Source organism: Rhinoderma darwinii, chromosome 1, assembly GCF_050947455.1.
Source record: "Rhinoderma darwinii isolate aRhiDar2 chromosome 1, aRhiDar2.hap1, whole genome shotgun sequence".
NCBI classification, from domain to species: Eukaryota; Metazoa; Chordata; class Amphibia; order Anura; family Rhinodermatidae; genus Rhinoderma; species Rhinoderma darwinii.
In genome coordinates this window covers 659,053,101-659,070,755 of record NC_134687.1, presented here as the reverse complement: position 1 = coordinate 659,070,755, position 17,655 = coordinate 659,053,101, and the positions used below count along the sequence as shown (strand labels likewise).

At 48.6% G+C, this 17,655-nt stretch overlaps 1 protein-coding gene across 1 annotated transcript; it reads left to right on the top strand.

Moving 5' to 3' along the window:
• The first annotated feature begins 10,537 nt into the window (after positions 1–10,537).
• On the top strand, positions 10,538–17,637 carry LOC142707485 (oocyte zinc finger protein XlCOF29-like). Its single transcript, XM_075848315.1, has 3 exons — positions 10,538–10,810; positions 16,758–16,921; positions 17,413–17,637. The coding sequence occupies exons 2-3, from the start codon at positions 16,844–16,846 to the stop codon at positions 17,635–17,637; spliced, it is 303 nt and encodes a 100-aa protein (XP_075704430.1). The 5' UTR covers positions 10,538–10,810; positions 16,758–16,843.
• Positions 17,638–17,655: the final 18 nt, after the last annotated feature.

Sequence of the window (17,655 nt, the reverse complement as noted above, 5' to 3'; positions counted from 1 at the left end):
TTTACAGAAGGCTCTCCAAAACAATGAAACAAATTGTACCCCTCTGTCAGAAACAATATTGACAGGGACCCCATGGAGACGCAGGATGTGTTTGACAAACAAGGTAGCTAACATCTTAGCATTGGGTAGTTTCTTGAGGGGCACAAAGTGGCACATCTTACTGAAGCGGTCTACTACAACCCACACCACCGACTTGCCTTGAGATGGAGGCAAATCGGTGATAAAAACCATGGAGATATGGGTCCAAGGTCTCTGGGGAATGGGTAAAGAACGTAGTAAGCTGGTCGGGACCTGGGAGTCTTGGACCTAGCACAAATTTCACAAGCGGCGACGTAGACCTTAACGTCTTTAGGCAACCCAGGCCACCAATAGTTTAAGGCAATGAGGTGCTTGGTACCCAGGATGCCTGGATGACCAGATAGTGCGGAGTCATGATTTTCCCTAAGTACCCTTAGCCGGAATTGCAGGGGAACAAACAGCTTGTTCTCAGGAAGGTTCCCGGGAGCTGAAACTTGATCAGCAGCAATTTCAGAAACAAAATCAGAATCAATAGAGGAAATGATTATACCTGGAGGCAAAATACAAGCAGGATCTTCCTCTGAAGGAGGGCTGGCCATGAAGCTACGCGACAGTGCATCAGACTTAATATTTTTAGACCCAGCCCTATAGGTAACCAAAAAGTTGAATCTGGTAAAAAATAACGCCCATCGAGCTTGTCTCGGGTTTAACCTCCAGGCAGATTCTAGGAAAACCAGATTCTTGTGGTCGGTAAGGACCTGGTGCCTAGCCCCCTCCAGGAAGTGGCGCCACTCTTCAAATGCCCATTTAATGGCTAAGAGTTTGCGGTTGCCAATATCATAGTTATTCTCAGTGGGCGAAAACTTCCTGGAGAAGTAGGCACAGGGACGGAGATGGGTGAGGGACCTGGTACCCTGGGACAAGACAGCCCCCACTCCTACCTCGGACGCGTCAACCTCCATGATAAATGGCTCCATTTGGTTGGGCTGAACCAGCACCGGGGCCGAGATAAAGCACTTTTTAAGGATCTCAAAAGCCTGGACAGCCTCAGGAGGCCAGTGGAGGAGATCAGCACCTTTGCGAATGAGATCCGTAAGAGGCTTAGCGATGACCGAGAAGTTAGCGATAAATCTCCTGTAATAATTAGCGAACCCCAGGAAGCACTGTAACGCCTTCAGGGAGGCAGGTTGGACCCATTCCTCCACAGCCTGGACCTTGGCAGGGTCCATGCGGAATTCATGAGGAGTGAGGATTTGACCCAAAAATGGTATCTCCTGCACCCCAAACACACATTTTTCGGTCTTCGCAAACAGTTTGTTTTCCCGAAGGACCTGGAGCACCTTCCTGACATGCTCAATGTGGGAGGGCCAGTCCTTAGAAAACACAAGTATGTCATCAAGGTACACTTCAAGAAATACCCACAGGTAATCTCTTAAAATCTCATTTATGAAATTCTGGAAGACCGCTGGAGCATTACACAACCCAAAGGGCATGACGAGGTATTCGAAATGACCTTCGGGCGTGTTAAACGCAGTCTTCCACTCATCCCCCTCTTTGATGCGGATAAGGTTATACGCTCCCCGTAGATCAAACTTAGAGAACCATTGGGCCCCCTGAACCTGATTAAAGAGATCAGGAATCAAAGGAAGGGGATACTGGTTCCTTACAGTGACCTTATTCAAGTTACGGTAGTCAATGCATGGCCTAAGACCACCATCCTTCTTCCCTACGAAGAAGAAGCCAGCACCTACCGGAGAAGTAGAGGGGCGAATGTAACCCTTGGCCAGGCATTCCTGGATATACTCTCTCATGGCTTCACGCTCGGGACAAGAGAGATTAAATATCCTACCCTTAGGGAGCTTAGCTCCTGGTACCAAATCGATAGCGCAATCGTATTCTCTATGAGGAGGTAAAACTTCGGAGGCCTCCTTAGAGAAAACATCAGCGAAGTCCTGAACAAACTCAAGGTAGCGTGTTCACCTCCTCAGGGAGAGAAATAAAATTTAACAGAAAAACATGACGTCATGCATTCATTACCCCATTTGGTAAGATCCCCAGTATTCCAGTTAAACGTGGGATTATGCATCTGCAACCAGGGAAAGCCTAAAACCAAGTCGGACGATAATCCCTGCATCACCAGTACAGAGCACTGCTCCAAATGCATGGAGCCAACAAGGAGTTCAAAAACAGGGGTATGCTGCGTAAAATAACCATTAGCAAGAGGAGTGGAGTCGATACCCACTACCGGGACAGGTTTAGGCAAATCAATCAATGGCATAGCTAGAGACATAGCAAATTCCACAGACATAATATTAGCAGAAGACCCTGAATCCACGAAGGCACTGCCGGCAGCAGACCTACCACCAAAAGAGACCTGAAAGGGAAGCAAGACTTTATTAGGTTTCATATTTACAGGAAATACCTGTGCGCCCAAGTGACCTCCCCGATGGTCACTTAGGCGCGGAAGTTTTCCGGCTGCTTATTCTTACGCCTATGACAGTTGTTCACTTGATGCTTGTCATCCCCACAGTAGAAGCAGAGACCATTCTTCCTGCGGAACTCTCTACGTTGCTGGGGAGACACGGAGGCCCCGAGTTGCATAGGTTCATCCGAGTCTTCCGTGGAAGAACGAAGCAACGGAACCTCGGGAGCCATCATGGGGGAGTCAGAGGAGAAGGCACAAAAACGTTCAAGTCGTCGTTCTCTGAGACGTTGGTCAAGACGTACCGCTAAAGGCATAACCTGATATAGGGAGTCAGAAGAGGGATAGCTAACTAACAGGTCTTTCAGGGCGTTCGACAGACCCAATCTAAACTGGCACATTAAGGCAGGGTCATTCCACCGAGAAGCTACACACCACTTCCTAAAGTCAGAACAGTACTCCTCAACAGGTCTCTTACCCTGACGTAAGGTCACCAGCTGACTCTCGGCAAAGGCAGTCTTAGCAGTCTCGTCATATATGAGCCCGAGAGCAGAAAAGAAAAGATCAACGGAGGAAAGTTCAGGGGCGTCAGGAGCCAAGGAGAAGGCCCATTCTTGGGGCCCGTCCTGGAGCCGGGACATAATTATACCCACTCGCTGGCTCTCAGAACCTGAGGAGTGGGGCTTTAAGCGGAAATAGAGCCTACAACTCTCCCGAAACTCTCCCTGGCAGATCCTTTACACCCTTTAGATGTTTCACAGGAATTAAAGCAAAGTAGAGGTGAAATTTACAAATGTCATTTTTTTTTGCAAATTCATTTTTAATAAAAAAAATATTTAACACAGAAGGTTTTACCAGAGAAACGCAACTCAATATTTATTGCCCAGATTCTGCAGTTTTAGGAGATATCCCACATGTGGCCCTAGTGCACTTATTGACTGAAGCACCGGCCTCAGAAGCAAAGAAACACCTGGAGGATTTTGGAGCCTCCTTTTTATTAGAATATATTTTAGGCACCATGTCAGGTTTGAAGGGCTCTTGTGGTGCTAAAACAGTGGAAACCCCCACAAGTGACCCCATTTTGGAAACTACACCCCTTGAGGAGTTTTTCAAGCGGTGTAGTGAGTATTGTGACCCCACAGTGTTTTTGCAGAAATTATTGGAAGTAGACCATAAAAATGAAAATCTAAATCATTTCAATGAAAATGTAGGTTTAGCAAATTTTTTCTCATTTCCACGAGGACTAAAGGAGATAAAGCACCGCAACATTTGTAAAGCAATTTCTCCCGATTAAAACAATACCCCATAAGTGGTCATAGATGGCTGTTTGGACACACGGCAGGGCTTAGAAGGGATGGAGCGCCATTTGGCTTTTGGAGCTCAAATTTAGCTGAATGGTTTGTCACATTTGCAAAGCCCCTGAGGGGACAAAACTGTGGAAACCCCCAACAAGTGACCCCATTTTGGAAACTACACACCTTGAGGAAATGTTCTAGGGGTATAGTGAGCATTTTGACGACACAGGTTTTTTGCAGAAATTATTGGAAGCAGGCCGGGAAAATTTAAATCTACATTTGTTCAGGAGAAAAAGCATCGCAACATTTGTAAAGCAATTTCTCCCGAGCAAAACAATACCCCACATGTGGTCATAAATGCCTGTTTGGACATACGGCTTCAGTACTTGATCAGCGAGATCAACCCCGCCCATGTACTTATTGTAGCCCAGGATGCAATTTGGCTTGTGGGTCACTGTGGTGGTACCTCGTTCAGGGACAGGGGTGTCGCCACTGCCCTCAATTGTGGTCAATATAAGGACATCCCTCTTGTCCTTATATCTGACGAACAGCATGTTCTCGCTGCATAGTTCCCTGCTCCCACCCCTTCTGAGGCTTTGGTTATGCAGTGTTTTAGGGAGGCCACTCTGACTTTTGCACACAGTACCGCATGCGACAGTACTTCTGACAGAAAGGCACCTAAATAGCATTCTTGGGGTTCAATAATAGAGTTCTTCCCTTCGTAAACCCTAAACCTGTGTGTATACCCAGATGTACTTGAAAAAGTCCAGTTGGACTGAAACGTCGCATGGGTGAATAAATAGCTCTTGCTCTTTTTGGAAGTGCTGCCTCTGTCCATTCTTTGTCTGCTTGATATCCTGGACCGCGGACCAGGTCTTATTAAGGCATGCACCCACCTGCAGTCCAGTGCTGTGGAATCTTTTCGTTTTGTACCCAGATGTACTGTCACACAGTTTGTACAAGTTAATTCCATACCTTGCCCCCTTATTGGGCAGGTATTGGCAGAATTTAAGCCTCCCCTTAAAATGAACAAGGGACTCGTCTATGGAAATATATTTATCGGGGGTGTACACTTGTGAAAATTTGGTGCCGAAATGATCCATGACTTGTCTTATTTTAAGTAGACGGTCAAATGTGGGGTCGTCCTGGGGCGGGCACTGTACATTATCATTAGAATGCAAGAATTTTAAAGTCGCTTCAAAGCGAGTCCGGGACATGGCCATGCGGTAAATTGGGGTGTTGTACAGAATATCCGCACTCCAGTATTGCCTAATCTCTGGCTTCCTCACCAGTCCCATATGCAGCACAAAGCCCCAAAATGTCATCATCTCCGCTGCATCTACAGGGGTCCACCTAACAAATTAGGAAGTGGGGTTTTGGGCAATGTTCCCTCTAAGTCTCGGCAGCTCCTGAGCAGGGCAGTTTGGGAGCAGGGCAAGTCTCCATCAATGGTTGGCGATCTGATGACCAAAAGTAATACCCACAGTAAACGCTAATATAGCGACTAAATAAGAGAATAAGAAAACTTATTTTAAATTAGTTTTAATTACTTTTTTAAAAATACTATAATATTACAATTACAGCAGTAAAATAGACATTTATAATCACCAATTACAGGAATCAATGAAAGAATCCTTCATTACACCACTGCCCCTATAGATAGCACCACACTGACCGTCTGGAGATAGCGATGCACACACACACCCTGTAGATAGTGTCACAAACCCCCTGTAGATAGCGCCACACACATCCCATGTAGACAGCTTCACCCCTCCTGTAGATAGTGACACATACAGCCCCCTGTAGATAGCGTCCCACACACCCCCCTGTAGATAGCGTTAACCCCTGTAGATAGCACCACACGCAGACCCCCCTATAGACAGTGCCACACAGACCCCCTGTAGATAGTGACACACCCAGCCCCCTGTAGATAGCGTCCCACACACCCCCCTGTAGATAGCGTTAACCTCTGTAGATAGCGCCACACGTAGACCCCCCTATAGATAGTGCCACACAGACCCCCCTGTAGATAGTGCCACACAGTCCCTCCTGTACATAGTGCCACACAGACCGCCCATGTACATAGTGCCACACAGTCCCCCCTGTACATAGTGCCACACAGACCCACCTGTAGATACTGCCACACATTCCCCCTTGTATGTAGTGCTACACAGGCCCCCTCTCCCCTTTATATAGTGCTACACAGTGCCACTCTTCCCCTTGTGTATATAGTGCTACACAGCCTCCCTCCCCTTGTATATAGTCCACACAGCAATAGCGACGCCACTGCATCCACCCGCCGCCCGTGACAGTGTGCAGGCTTTAAAGTTTAGTGAGCGGGCACATTGTGAAAGGTGCGCCTATAGATAGTGCCACACAGAACCCCCTGTAGATAGTGGCACACAGACCCCCTGTAGATAGTGACACACAGACCCCCCTGTAGATAGCGTCCCACACACCCCCCTGTAGATAGCGTTAACCCCTGTAGATAGCGCCACACGCAGACCCCCTATAGATAGTGCCACACAGACCCCCTGTAGATAGTACCACACAGACCCCCTGTACATAGTGCCACACAGACCCTCCTGTACATAGTGCCACACAGACCGCCCATGTACATAGTGCCACACAGTCCCCCCTGTACATAGTGCCACACAGACCCACCTGCATATAGTGCCACACAGACCCACCTGTAGATACTGCCACACAGTCCCCCCTGTACATAGTGCCACACAGACCCACCTGCACATAGTGCCACACAGCCCCCCTGTATATAGTGCTACACAGGCCCCCTCTCCCCTTTATATAGTGCTACACAGTGCCACTCTTCCCCTTGTGTATATAGTGCTACACAGCCTCCCTCCCCTTGTATATAGTCCACACAGCAATAGCGACGCCACTGAATCCACCCGCCGCCTGTGACAGTGCGCAGTCTTTAAAGTTTAGTGAGCGGGCGCATTGTGAAAGGAGTCACCTTATAAGGAACACTGGTTTTGGGTTAAAAATTGTTGGGCGTACAGATTCGTCTGGGCCACCATTAAATTAACAAACTCCTCAGAGAGAAAATTTACTGGACGAACGTTAGTTAAAAAAAAAGACCTGAACATCCGTCAGTAACTGACGCTATCTATTACTAAAAAAACTGTAGTCTAACTGAACTGCGGTAAATTTATACTAAAATTGCAGAAAAAAAAGTTGCTAGATCTATCTAGATCTAAAACTAAATGAACGTTTCTAACGCTGGCGTATGCTACCCTAACTCCCTACCTACACCGAACTACTATTATATTTTACATTTTATACTGTTGTAGAAAAAAAAACCTGGGCCAGAAAATAAGCTGATCAGTGATGTGAGTCACTGATCAACACGCAGCGCAGGACGCACACTATGGAAAGGTGCGGCTGAAAAAAAGACCAAAAAAAATCAGCAGTCTGTGGCCGCAGGGTGCACACAGGTAGATGGTGCAAATTTATAATTGGAAAAAAATAAAAAATTCCTGGACCAAAAATTGAGCACAAATGCCGATCAGTGATGGCGGTCACTGATCAGCGGTCGCAGGCCACACACAGGTAATTGGTGTGGGTGAAAAAAAAGGTACCAAGAAAGAACCTGCGGGGAAATAAAACATGGATGCTGATCAGTGATGGCGGTCACTAACCAGCACTTCGTGGCCGCAGTGTGTACACAGGGAGACGGTGCAAAAATTGAGCATAGATGCCGATCAGTGATGGTGGTCACTGATCAGCGCTCAGTGGGCACAGGACACGGACAGAGAGGGGGTGGATTGGGACAGGGACAAGGACAAGGACAAGCCGAAGGACAGGGAAATGGCCAAAAAAATCTGTCTGATCACAAAAAAAAAAAAAAAAAGGACAAATGGTGATCAGACAGAAGCTGCAAAAAAAGGCTCTTATTTTATACACTGTAGTGATCGGCACTACAAATCCCAGCAAGACAGCACAGACAGTATCACAACCGCTCTGCACGCTGTTTCAAACCGGAATGGCAGCGTGCAGAGCGGTCTCGGTGTTCAAAATACCCGCCGGAGCTCTGATTGGTCGGTCATTACAGACTGACCAATCAGACAGCTCCTAGAGGTGGCATCACTGCCACCTCCCTAGATGACGTTGGTGGTGATGGGTGCTGTCTTAGACAGCACCCGTCACCACTGTTTAACTGTGCCCTTTGACTCCATGGCACAGTTTTAAAAAAAATACCTGCGATTGGCCGGTCAGAATTGACCGACCAATAGCAGCGATCACCGATGCGGGGGAGCCGAAACAGCACCCTGGGCGAGTAGTAAAGATAGTCTGCTGTTAGGGACAGCAGCTATCTTTACTTTGTCAAGGTGCAATTAGCACCGGTGACCGATTCCCACTGCGCAGTACCTATACGGCACTATGCGAGAAGCACCTCCCGACAGCACCGTATTTATACGGCGGATGACGAGAAGGGGTTAAAGGAACGTAAAAAACACAAATAAACATAACTGGTATCACCGCATCCGTAAACAGAATGATTACAATTAAATGTTATTTACCCGCACGGTGAACGATGCCAGAAAAGAAAAAACAAAACACTAAAACTAAAATAAAAAAGTGATCAAAAACTGCAGCTCGTCCTACAGAAAAAAGCCCTCACTCCGCTCCATCCACAGAAAAATAACAAAGTTCTGGCTCTGTATACATCGTTTTTTTCCAGGCACACTTAGGGTATGTTCACACGCAGTGACTAAAAACGTCTGAAAATACGGAGCTGGCAATGGGCAGATGTTTGTAGGCGTAATGGAGCCGTTTTTTCAGGCGTAATTAGAGGCGTAAAACCCCCGAATTACGTCTGAAACTACTGCGTGTGAACATACCCTTAGGGTGTGGCTCCCTTGGTCGGTGTGTCTTATGGGGCGTGACTTATCCGGTGGGTGTGGCTAATGGGGCGTGGCTTTCTTCCCAGAATTTCTCCATACAAATAAACAAACAAAATATTCTGCACTAGTTTGGCTGACAACCACTCTGGTGGCCGGTGTCTCTCTGGTTATCTGGCCGTTTACAGGCTGGTGATGTCTCACTTTATCACTAGTGCGAGGTGATATGTGCTGACCGCTACTGGCAGCGTAAAAACCAGCGTAGATAGTGCCATATTCAGTGCCCCTTGTAAATAGCGCCACTCACAGTTTCCTGTAGATAGCGCCACAACCCCCTGTAGATATTGCCACGCACAGCCCCCCTGTACATAGCGCCACGCACAGCCCCCCTGTACATAGCGCCACGCACAGGCCCCCTGTACATAGCGCCACGCACAGGCCCCCTGTACATAGCGCCACGCACAGGCCCCCTGTACATAGCGCCACGCACAGGCCCCCTGTACATAGCGCCACGCACAGGCCCCCTGTACATAGCGCCACGCACAGGCCCCCTGTACATAGCGCCACGCACAGGCCCCCTGTACATAGCGCCACGCACAGGCCCCCTGTACATAGCGCCACGCACAGGCCCCCTGTACATAGCGCCACGCACAGCCCCCCTGTACATAGTGCCACGCACAGCCCCCCTGTACATAGTTCCACACACAACCCCCCTGTACATAGTGCCACACACACACCAATGTAGATAGCGACACACACCTACGGTGCGGATTATAAACACGCAGGATATCGGATTTATACCGCGGATTCGCTGCGCATTTGTTGCAGAATTTCCCCATTAAGTTCAATAGGAAAGTCAAGTTCCGCAACAAACGCCATTGTTCCCAGAATCCTCTGCGGCTCCACCGCGTGTTCACAGCAACGCTGCAGGTTACACATATATAGAAAAGAAAGCGTCATGTGGCCCCTGCAGCCAATCACAGGCCGGAGAGGTCACATGTCATTATAGGGGTCACCTGGACACAGCCGGAAGAGCAGGGACGTGTTGCTATGGTAACGCTGGGAGAGGTGAGGATCGGCCTTGTTGTATTTCTGTAGTAGATATTCGGGAGGATTATACGCCCACCATTTGGGGTGAATATTCGGGGTGATTTCCTTGCGTGTTGTGGGTCGTATTCGCTGCGTGTGAACATTCCCTTAAACCGCACGGTGAACAACATTAACAAGAAATGTATAAAAGTCAGTGAATAAGTTGTATGTCCCGAATATTATGTCATTACAAAGTACGACTCGTCCCACAAAACATCCGACCACTACAAAGAGCAGAAATAACCACTTACCCCAAAGAGGCCGGCACTGGAGGGGTTAAATCCAAGCTAGGAGTCCAGTGGGCGGGGTCACTCAATGATTGACAGCTCTCTGTATACACAGTCATACAGGGGTGACTGATAACACAGAGCACACCCGACCAGCGCTGCTCTCTACCTCATACAAGGCAATAGCTGAAGGACTTGTGATGACGTCACCACCACGTGACCGAAGTAGGAGGGGCTGAGCTTATCAGTGGAGAGACGCTGTGGATGAAGGGCCTGTGATGATGATCACGTGATATGAGGAGTCATAAGGAACATGTGACTGGTGCTGGAATGCAAAGTATAATAGCTTGTGGCTAAAGGACCTGTGATGACGTCACCACCATGTGACCGGAGTAGAGGCGGAGCTTATCCGCGGAGAGAGTCGGTGGAAGAAGGAAATGTGATACTATCAAGATCACGTGACCGATGCATGGGGGCGGCACTTAGAATTGTGACGAATGAGCGATGAATAAGAGACCTATGATGATGATCACGTGCCATGGGGGGCGGGGCTCTGTGAGGGGGCACTGATAATGATCACTTGACATGAGGGGTGGGGCTCGTGCTGCGTAAGGAAGAAGCGAAGTTAGTCAAGTGACAGGGGTGGGGCAGGGCTCCCGTGAAAGCGATAATGATCACGTGACATGAGTGGTCTCTGTGTGGGGACGGGACTATGCCTCCTCTACACATATAACCACGCCCATCCAAACCCGGTCACGTGGTGGGGACGTCATCACAGGTCCTTGCAGTTTATGAGGTGGAGCAGCGCTGGTCGGGTGTACAGGACTTCCGGTCACTGCTGTTGTTTCATGTTCCCTCTATTATCAGTCAGGAAATTTCCCATGATGCAGTAGTAAGGTAAGGTTACATGAGGTGTTTTTGGCACAGTGTTGTACATAATTTAGTAGGTAACGTGCAGCCAGTGACCGCAGAGGTGGAATGAGGGGAGAGGTAGATTTACCCCTGCAGCAGAGGTGAGAATGGGTAGGAGGGTGTAATAGTGTTAGATGGGAAGCCACAGAGGAGGATGGGGGAGTAGTCTAGACGGTGGATGATGAGGGCATATGTACTGGCATTTATGTCTGCTCGAGGGTGAGGAAAAACCGACTTGTAGAGGGGGAGGAGAGGCCGACTTGTAGAGGGGGAGGAGAGGCCGACTTGTAGAGGGGGAGGAGAGGCCGACTTGTAGAGGGGGAGGAGAGGCCGACTTGTAGAGGGCGAGGAGAGGCCGACTTGTAGAGGGCGAGGAGAGGCCGACTTGTAGAGGGGGAGGAGAGGCCGACTTGTAGAGGGGGAGGAGAGGCCGACTTGTAGAGGGCGAGGAGAGGCCGACTTGTAGAGGGCGAGGAGAGGCCGACTTGTAGAGGGCGAGGAGAGGCCGACTTGTAGAGGGCGAGGAGAGGCCGACTTGTAGAGGGCGAGGAGAGGCCGACTTGTAGAGGGGGAGGAGAGGCCGACTTGTAGAGGGGGAGGAGAGGCCGACTTCTAGAGGGTGAAGAGAGACGGACTTGTAGAGGGCGAGGAGAGGCGGACTTGTAGAGGGGGAGGAGAGGCGGACTTGTAGAGGGGGAGGAGAGGCGGACTTGTAGAGGGGGAGGAGAGGCGGACTTGTAGAGGGGGAGGAGAGGCGGACTTGTAGAGGGGGAGGGGAGGCCGACTTGTAGAGGGGGAGGGGAGGCCGACTTGTAGAGGGCGAGGAGAGGCGGACTTGTAGAGGGGGAGGAGAGGCGGACTTGTAGAGGGGGAGGAGAGGCGGACTTGTAGAGGGGGAGGAGAGGCGGACTTGTAGAGGGGGAGGGGAGGCCGACTTGTAGAGGGGGAGGGGAGGCCGGCTTGTAGAGGGGGAGGAGAGACGGACTTGTAGAGGGGGAGGAGAGACGGACTTGTAGAGGGGGAGGAGAGACGGACTTGTAGAGGGCGAGGAGAGACGGACTTGTAGAGGGCGAGGAGAGACGGACTTGTAGAGGGCGAGGAGAGACGGACTTGTAGAGGGCGAGGAGAGACGGACTTGTAGAGGGCGAGGAGAGACGGACTTGTAGAGGGCGAGGAGAGACGGACTTGTAGAGGGGGAGGAGAGACGGACTTGTAGAGGGGGAGGAGAGACGGACTTGTAGAGGGGGAGGAGAGGCCGGCTTCTAGAGGGCTTTTGAGGTGGAGGCAGCAAGAAGTGGGAAGCGCTTGGCTGTGCTGTCTGACATTAAGGTTTATCCCAATACAGTGACCTGTAAGGCGCCATTACCTGTGATTGACAGTTCTGGTAAGGAGGGGGGGGGGAGTAAAATGCGGTAAAGATTCCGTTTTCTCCATGTTGATCTTTAGGTAGTGGGAGGTGAAGGAGGAAATAACTGTTATACACTGTAGATAGCAGGGAGGGAACATCAAGACCAGAGAGGTAAATATGACCAAAAGTTTAGATGGAGAAGAGTAAGGGTTCCAGGACACTGAGACCCATGAGTAGCACTAACAGAGAGAGGGTGGGACGACGAGGAGGAGGTGTGTGAGTGGGAGATATAAATCTTTGGTTGGTAAGTTATGAGGAGATCCAGAAGCCAAGTCTGATGTCAAGGGACTAGAGAATTTGTATCAGGAGGTTGTGGTCTACTATGTTGAAGGTGGAGGACAGGTCTAGAAGGAGTAGCACAGAGTAATGGAGAAGGCGAGGATGGGACTAAAAGGGGGAGCACAGAGTAATGTAGAAGCAGAGGACAGGTCTAGAAGGAGGAGCACAGAGTAATGTAGAAGCAGAGGACCGGTCTAGAAGGAGGAGCACAGAGTAATGTAGAAGCCGAGGACATGTCTAGTAGGAGGAGCACAGAGTAATGTAGAAGCAGAGGACAGGTCTAGAAGGAGGAGCACAGAGTAACGTAGAAGCAGAGGACAGGTCTAGAAGGAGGAGCACACAGTAACGTAGAAGCAGAGGACAGGTTTAGAAGGAGGAGCACAGAGTAATGTAGAAGCAGAGGACAGGTCTAGAAGGAGGAGCACAGAGTAATGTAGAAGTAGAGGACATGTCTAGAAGGTGGAGCACAGAGTAATGTAGAAGGTGGAGGACAGGTCTAGAAGGGGGAGTACAGAGTAATGTAGAAGCAGAGGACAGGTCTAGAAGGAGGAGCACAGAGTAATGTAGAAGCAGAGGACAGGTCTAGGAGGAGCACAGAGTAATGTAGAAGCAGAGGATAGGTCTAGAAGGAGGAGCACATAGTAACGTAGAAGCGGAGGACAGGTCTAGAAGGAGGAGCACAGAATAATGTAGAAGCAGAGGACAGGTCTAGAAGGAGGAGCACAGAGTAATGTAGAAGCAGAGGACATGTCTAGTAGGAGGAGCACAGAGTAATGTAGAAGCAGAGGACAGGTCTAGAAGGAGGAGCACAGAGTAACGTAGAAGCAGAGGACAGGTCTAGAAGGAGGAGCACAGAGTAATGTAGAAGCAGAGGACAGGTCTAGAAGGAGGAGCACAGAGTAATGTAGAAGCCGAGGACATGTCTAGTAGGAGGAGCACAGAGTAATGTAGAAGCAGAGGACAGGTCTAGAAGGAGGAGCACAGAGTAACGTAGAAGCAGAGGACAGGTCTAGAAGGAGGAGCACACAGTAACGTAGAAGCAGAGGACAGTTCTAGAAGGAGGGGCACAGAGTAATGTAGAAGCAGAGGGCATGTCTAGAAGGAGGAGCACAGAGTAATGTAGAAGCGGAGGACAGGTTTAGAAGGAGGAGCACATAGTAATGTAGAAGCAGAGGACAGGTCTAGAAGGAGGAGCACAGAGTAATGTAGAAGCAGAGGACAGGTCTAGAAGGAGGAGCACAGAGTAATGTAGAAGCAGAGGACATGTCTAGTAGGAGGAGCACAGAGTAATGTAGAAGCAGAGGACAGGTCTAGAAGGAGGGGTACAGAGTAATGTAGAAGACGGGACAGGTCTAGAAGGAGAAGCACAGAGTAATGTAGAAGACGGGACAGGTCTAGAAGGAGAAGCACAGAGTAATGTAGAAGCATAGGACAGGTCTAGAAGAAGGAGCACAGATTAATGTAGAAGGCAGAGGACAGGTCTTGAAGGAGGAGCACAGAGTAATGTAGAAGGAGGAGGACAGGTCACACTTTACAGAAGTTTGTGTGTAAGATGTGACTGCTAAGTGATAAGATAATCCTCCACACACAGCACAATACATGCTGCTTCCTTACACTGACCTTCCGTACATACACACTAGACTGCCAGGACCTTCTATACATACACACACACTGGACTGGTGGGACCTTCCGTACATACACTCTCGACTGCTGGGGGCCTTCCATGCATACACACTGGACGGCCGGGACCTTCCGTGCATCCACGCTGGTCGGCCGGTGCCTTCCGTGCATCCACGCTGGTCGGCCGGGACCTTTCGTGCATCCACGCTGGTCGGCCGGGACCTTCCGTGCATCCACGCTGGTCGGCCGGGACCTTCCGTGCATCCACGCTGGTCGGCCGGGACCTTCCGTGCATACCATGCTGGTCTCCATGAACCGTGGTTGGGGTCTGTCATTCAGATGTAGAAAATAACGTTGGGCTGCGCTCCTGGATGGGATGTTCAGGTGTTATGAGGGTTCGGGTTGGATATCCCGCAAATTGTATAGAAAAACATCCCCAGAACTCAGTGGTAAAGATGAACGTAGAGATAAACGTGGAGTTTTCTAAATGCTTTTATTTCTAGAGTATAAATGGTTTATTGTGAAACTGGCGATTATTTTAGGAGGTTTCGGCCTATCCCAGGCCTCTGTCACAATGGCTTTAGTGATATAAAGAAAAGATATATATCAGTATTACATACATATAATGGATAGTGGCTCATGTTGGCATAGGCATGATACAGCGGTATTACACAGAAACTGACGTCGATGTAACATAGAGTAAGACGCGTAATAAGAAAGCACCGATGACCATTAAATGCCACGTGGAAAGCGGGGATCTATCTGCTCTCAGTATTAGGGAGCGGGTCTCGTCACAATTTATGGCCATTTAAATGGAGACCAGAAGGAAATTGTCTCCGTTATACAGAAGAACAAGATTTTGATTAAAGTCAACGTAGTATTTATTATGAAGGTTCACACTGTGTATATAGAAGCATATTACATGAATAAGTCAGATTAATATGTCAAGAATTTGTCAAGCTACAAGATCAAAGTAACAAAAATAAGTTATAATCATGCAAAAATATGTTATTAATCTAGAACATGCTCCCTAAGGCCTCATGCACACAAACGTATTTTTGTCCTCCTGTAAATACGGGTCCTTGGTCACACGTATTCGACCCGTATTGCACCAGTATTTACGTACCCGTGCCCGTAAATACGGGTCCAGTGTCACCCGTATTTACGGGCACGTTTTCGCTGCAAAATTACACTGCTGTAATCGGCAGCCCTTCTCTCTATCAGTGCAGGATAGAGAGAAGGGACAGCCCTTTCCGTAGTAAAATAATTTCATACTTACCCGGCCGTTGTCTTGGTGACGCGCCCCTCTCTTGACATCCAGTCCGACCTCCCTGGATGACGTGGCAGTCCATGTGACCGCTGCAGCCTGTGATTGGCTGCAGCGGTCACATGGGCTGAAACGTCATCCCGGGAGGCCGGACTGGAGGAAGAAGCAGGGAGTTCTGGGTAAGTATGAACGTCCTTTTTTTTTTTTTTTACAGGTTGATCTATATTGTGATCGGAAGTCACTGTCCAGGGTGCTGAAACAGTTACTGATGATCGTTTAACTCTTTCAGCATCCTGGACAATGACTATTTACTGACGTCGCCTAGCAACGCTCCCGTAATTACGGGAGCCCCATACTCTTCTATGGGCCTGCCCGTGCCATAATTACGGCCTGAAATAGGGCATGTTCTATATTTTTCAACGGCACGGGCACCTTCCCTTAAGCATACGGGGAGGTACCCGTGGCCAATAGAAGTCCATGGGCCCGTAATTATGGGTGTTTTTACGTTCGTGTGCATGGGGCCTAATACTGAGAGCAGATAGATCCCGCTTTCCACGTGGCATTTAATGGTCATCGGTGCTTTCTTGTTACGTGTTTTACTCTGCTACATTGACGTCAGTTTCTGTGTAATACCGCTGTATCATGCCTATGCCAACATGAGCCACTATTCATTATATGTATGTAATACTGATATATATCTTTTCTTTATATCTCTAAAGCAATTGTGTCAGAGGCCTGGGATAGGCCGAAACCTCCTAAAAGAATCACCGGTTTCACAATAAACCATTTATACTCTAGAAATAAAAGCATTCAGAAAACTCCATGTTTATCACCGCGTTCATCTTTACCACTGAGTTCTGGGGATGTTTTTCTATGTCATTCAGATGTCACCAAAGTTACTATCGGGTAAAACAATCTACAAGGAATAGGGAATACTGTAATAAATAAGAATTTTAGATGTCTCTGAAGATCCAGGATCTCTGAGGTAACTTCTAATATCTGTAAAAACGTATATTAGGGGTGTATTAATTCATAAAGGGCATCTGTCACATTGACCACCCGTCTGATCTGTTGGCAGCATATTATATAGCAGGAGGACCTGAGCAGATTGTGTCTCTCCATTCACTTCTATAGGAGTTACAGAAACCACCTAACAAGGCCACCCAGAGGTGGAGCCGCATCTATCAGACATTTCTGGCATATCCTGGGGAGAAATGTCCGTGTTGGGAATACCCCTTTATTCCATGTGGTGACGGCTCTGAGAAGATGTTTCTCTCCATGATGAATAAGTGAGGTTCTGTATGTCACACATGATGTTGTCCCCTGTATGATCTCCATCTTCTCCTTTCTTCATAAAGACGTCTGCAGTACTAGATCCTCCAGTTCCTCCAGTTTTCTCATCTTCTCCTCCACAACATTCCTTCTCTTGAGTGACCCACCAAGGATGGACAAGGACAGGAATGAGATGAGCAGAAGAATATTAGACTTCACCTTGGAGATCATCTACCTGTTGAGCGGAGAGGTAAACTTTTCTACATTATAGAACAAGTCACACATAGGGAAGGGACAATACATAATAGGACGTAATAGGAAGAATCCAGTGTCCTGTATAACAGCGTCCAGACCTTCCAAGTGACGTCAAGAAGCCACCAGCAGAAAAGCTGAAGATCAGCCACCAATATGGTCAGTTATGTGTCATGTCACCAATGCAGCAATAGTAATGTTGTAGAGCAATGAGAATGACCAGGAACCAGGAGGATCAGGATGACCTCTATATAGAAACATAGAAGATGACGGCAGGAGGAGAGCACATGGTACATCTAGTCCCCCCAATATTATTTCCTTTTTAGTTTTGGCCTCGTTCTATTTTCTCAATGTCTTTTTGTAGGTGAGGTCTCCAGTATTACAGATGTGGGGTCACTAGAGCTCTATACAGCGGGGTCACAATCTCCCTCTTTCTACTGAGGGGGGAATACTGTGTTCAGTTCTCTAAGTGTCTCTCTCCATACACAGGAGTACACAATAGTGAAGAAGACATCGGGTGACTGTACGACTCCCATCATCCATGAGTCAGGAGGATGGAGCAGTAGTCAGAGCCCCTTCACAGAGCCTCCCCCTCACTCCCGGATACATGAGAAGAAGATCTTAGAACTGATCTACAAGATGACTGAGCTGCTGACTGGAGAGGTGACACTGCTGGGAAATTCTACAGTAACAGCACTGGAGGTGTCTGGGTGATGACTGTATCATTGTGTG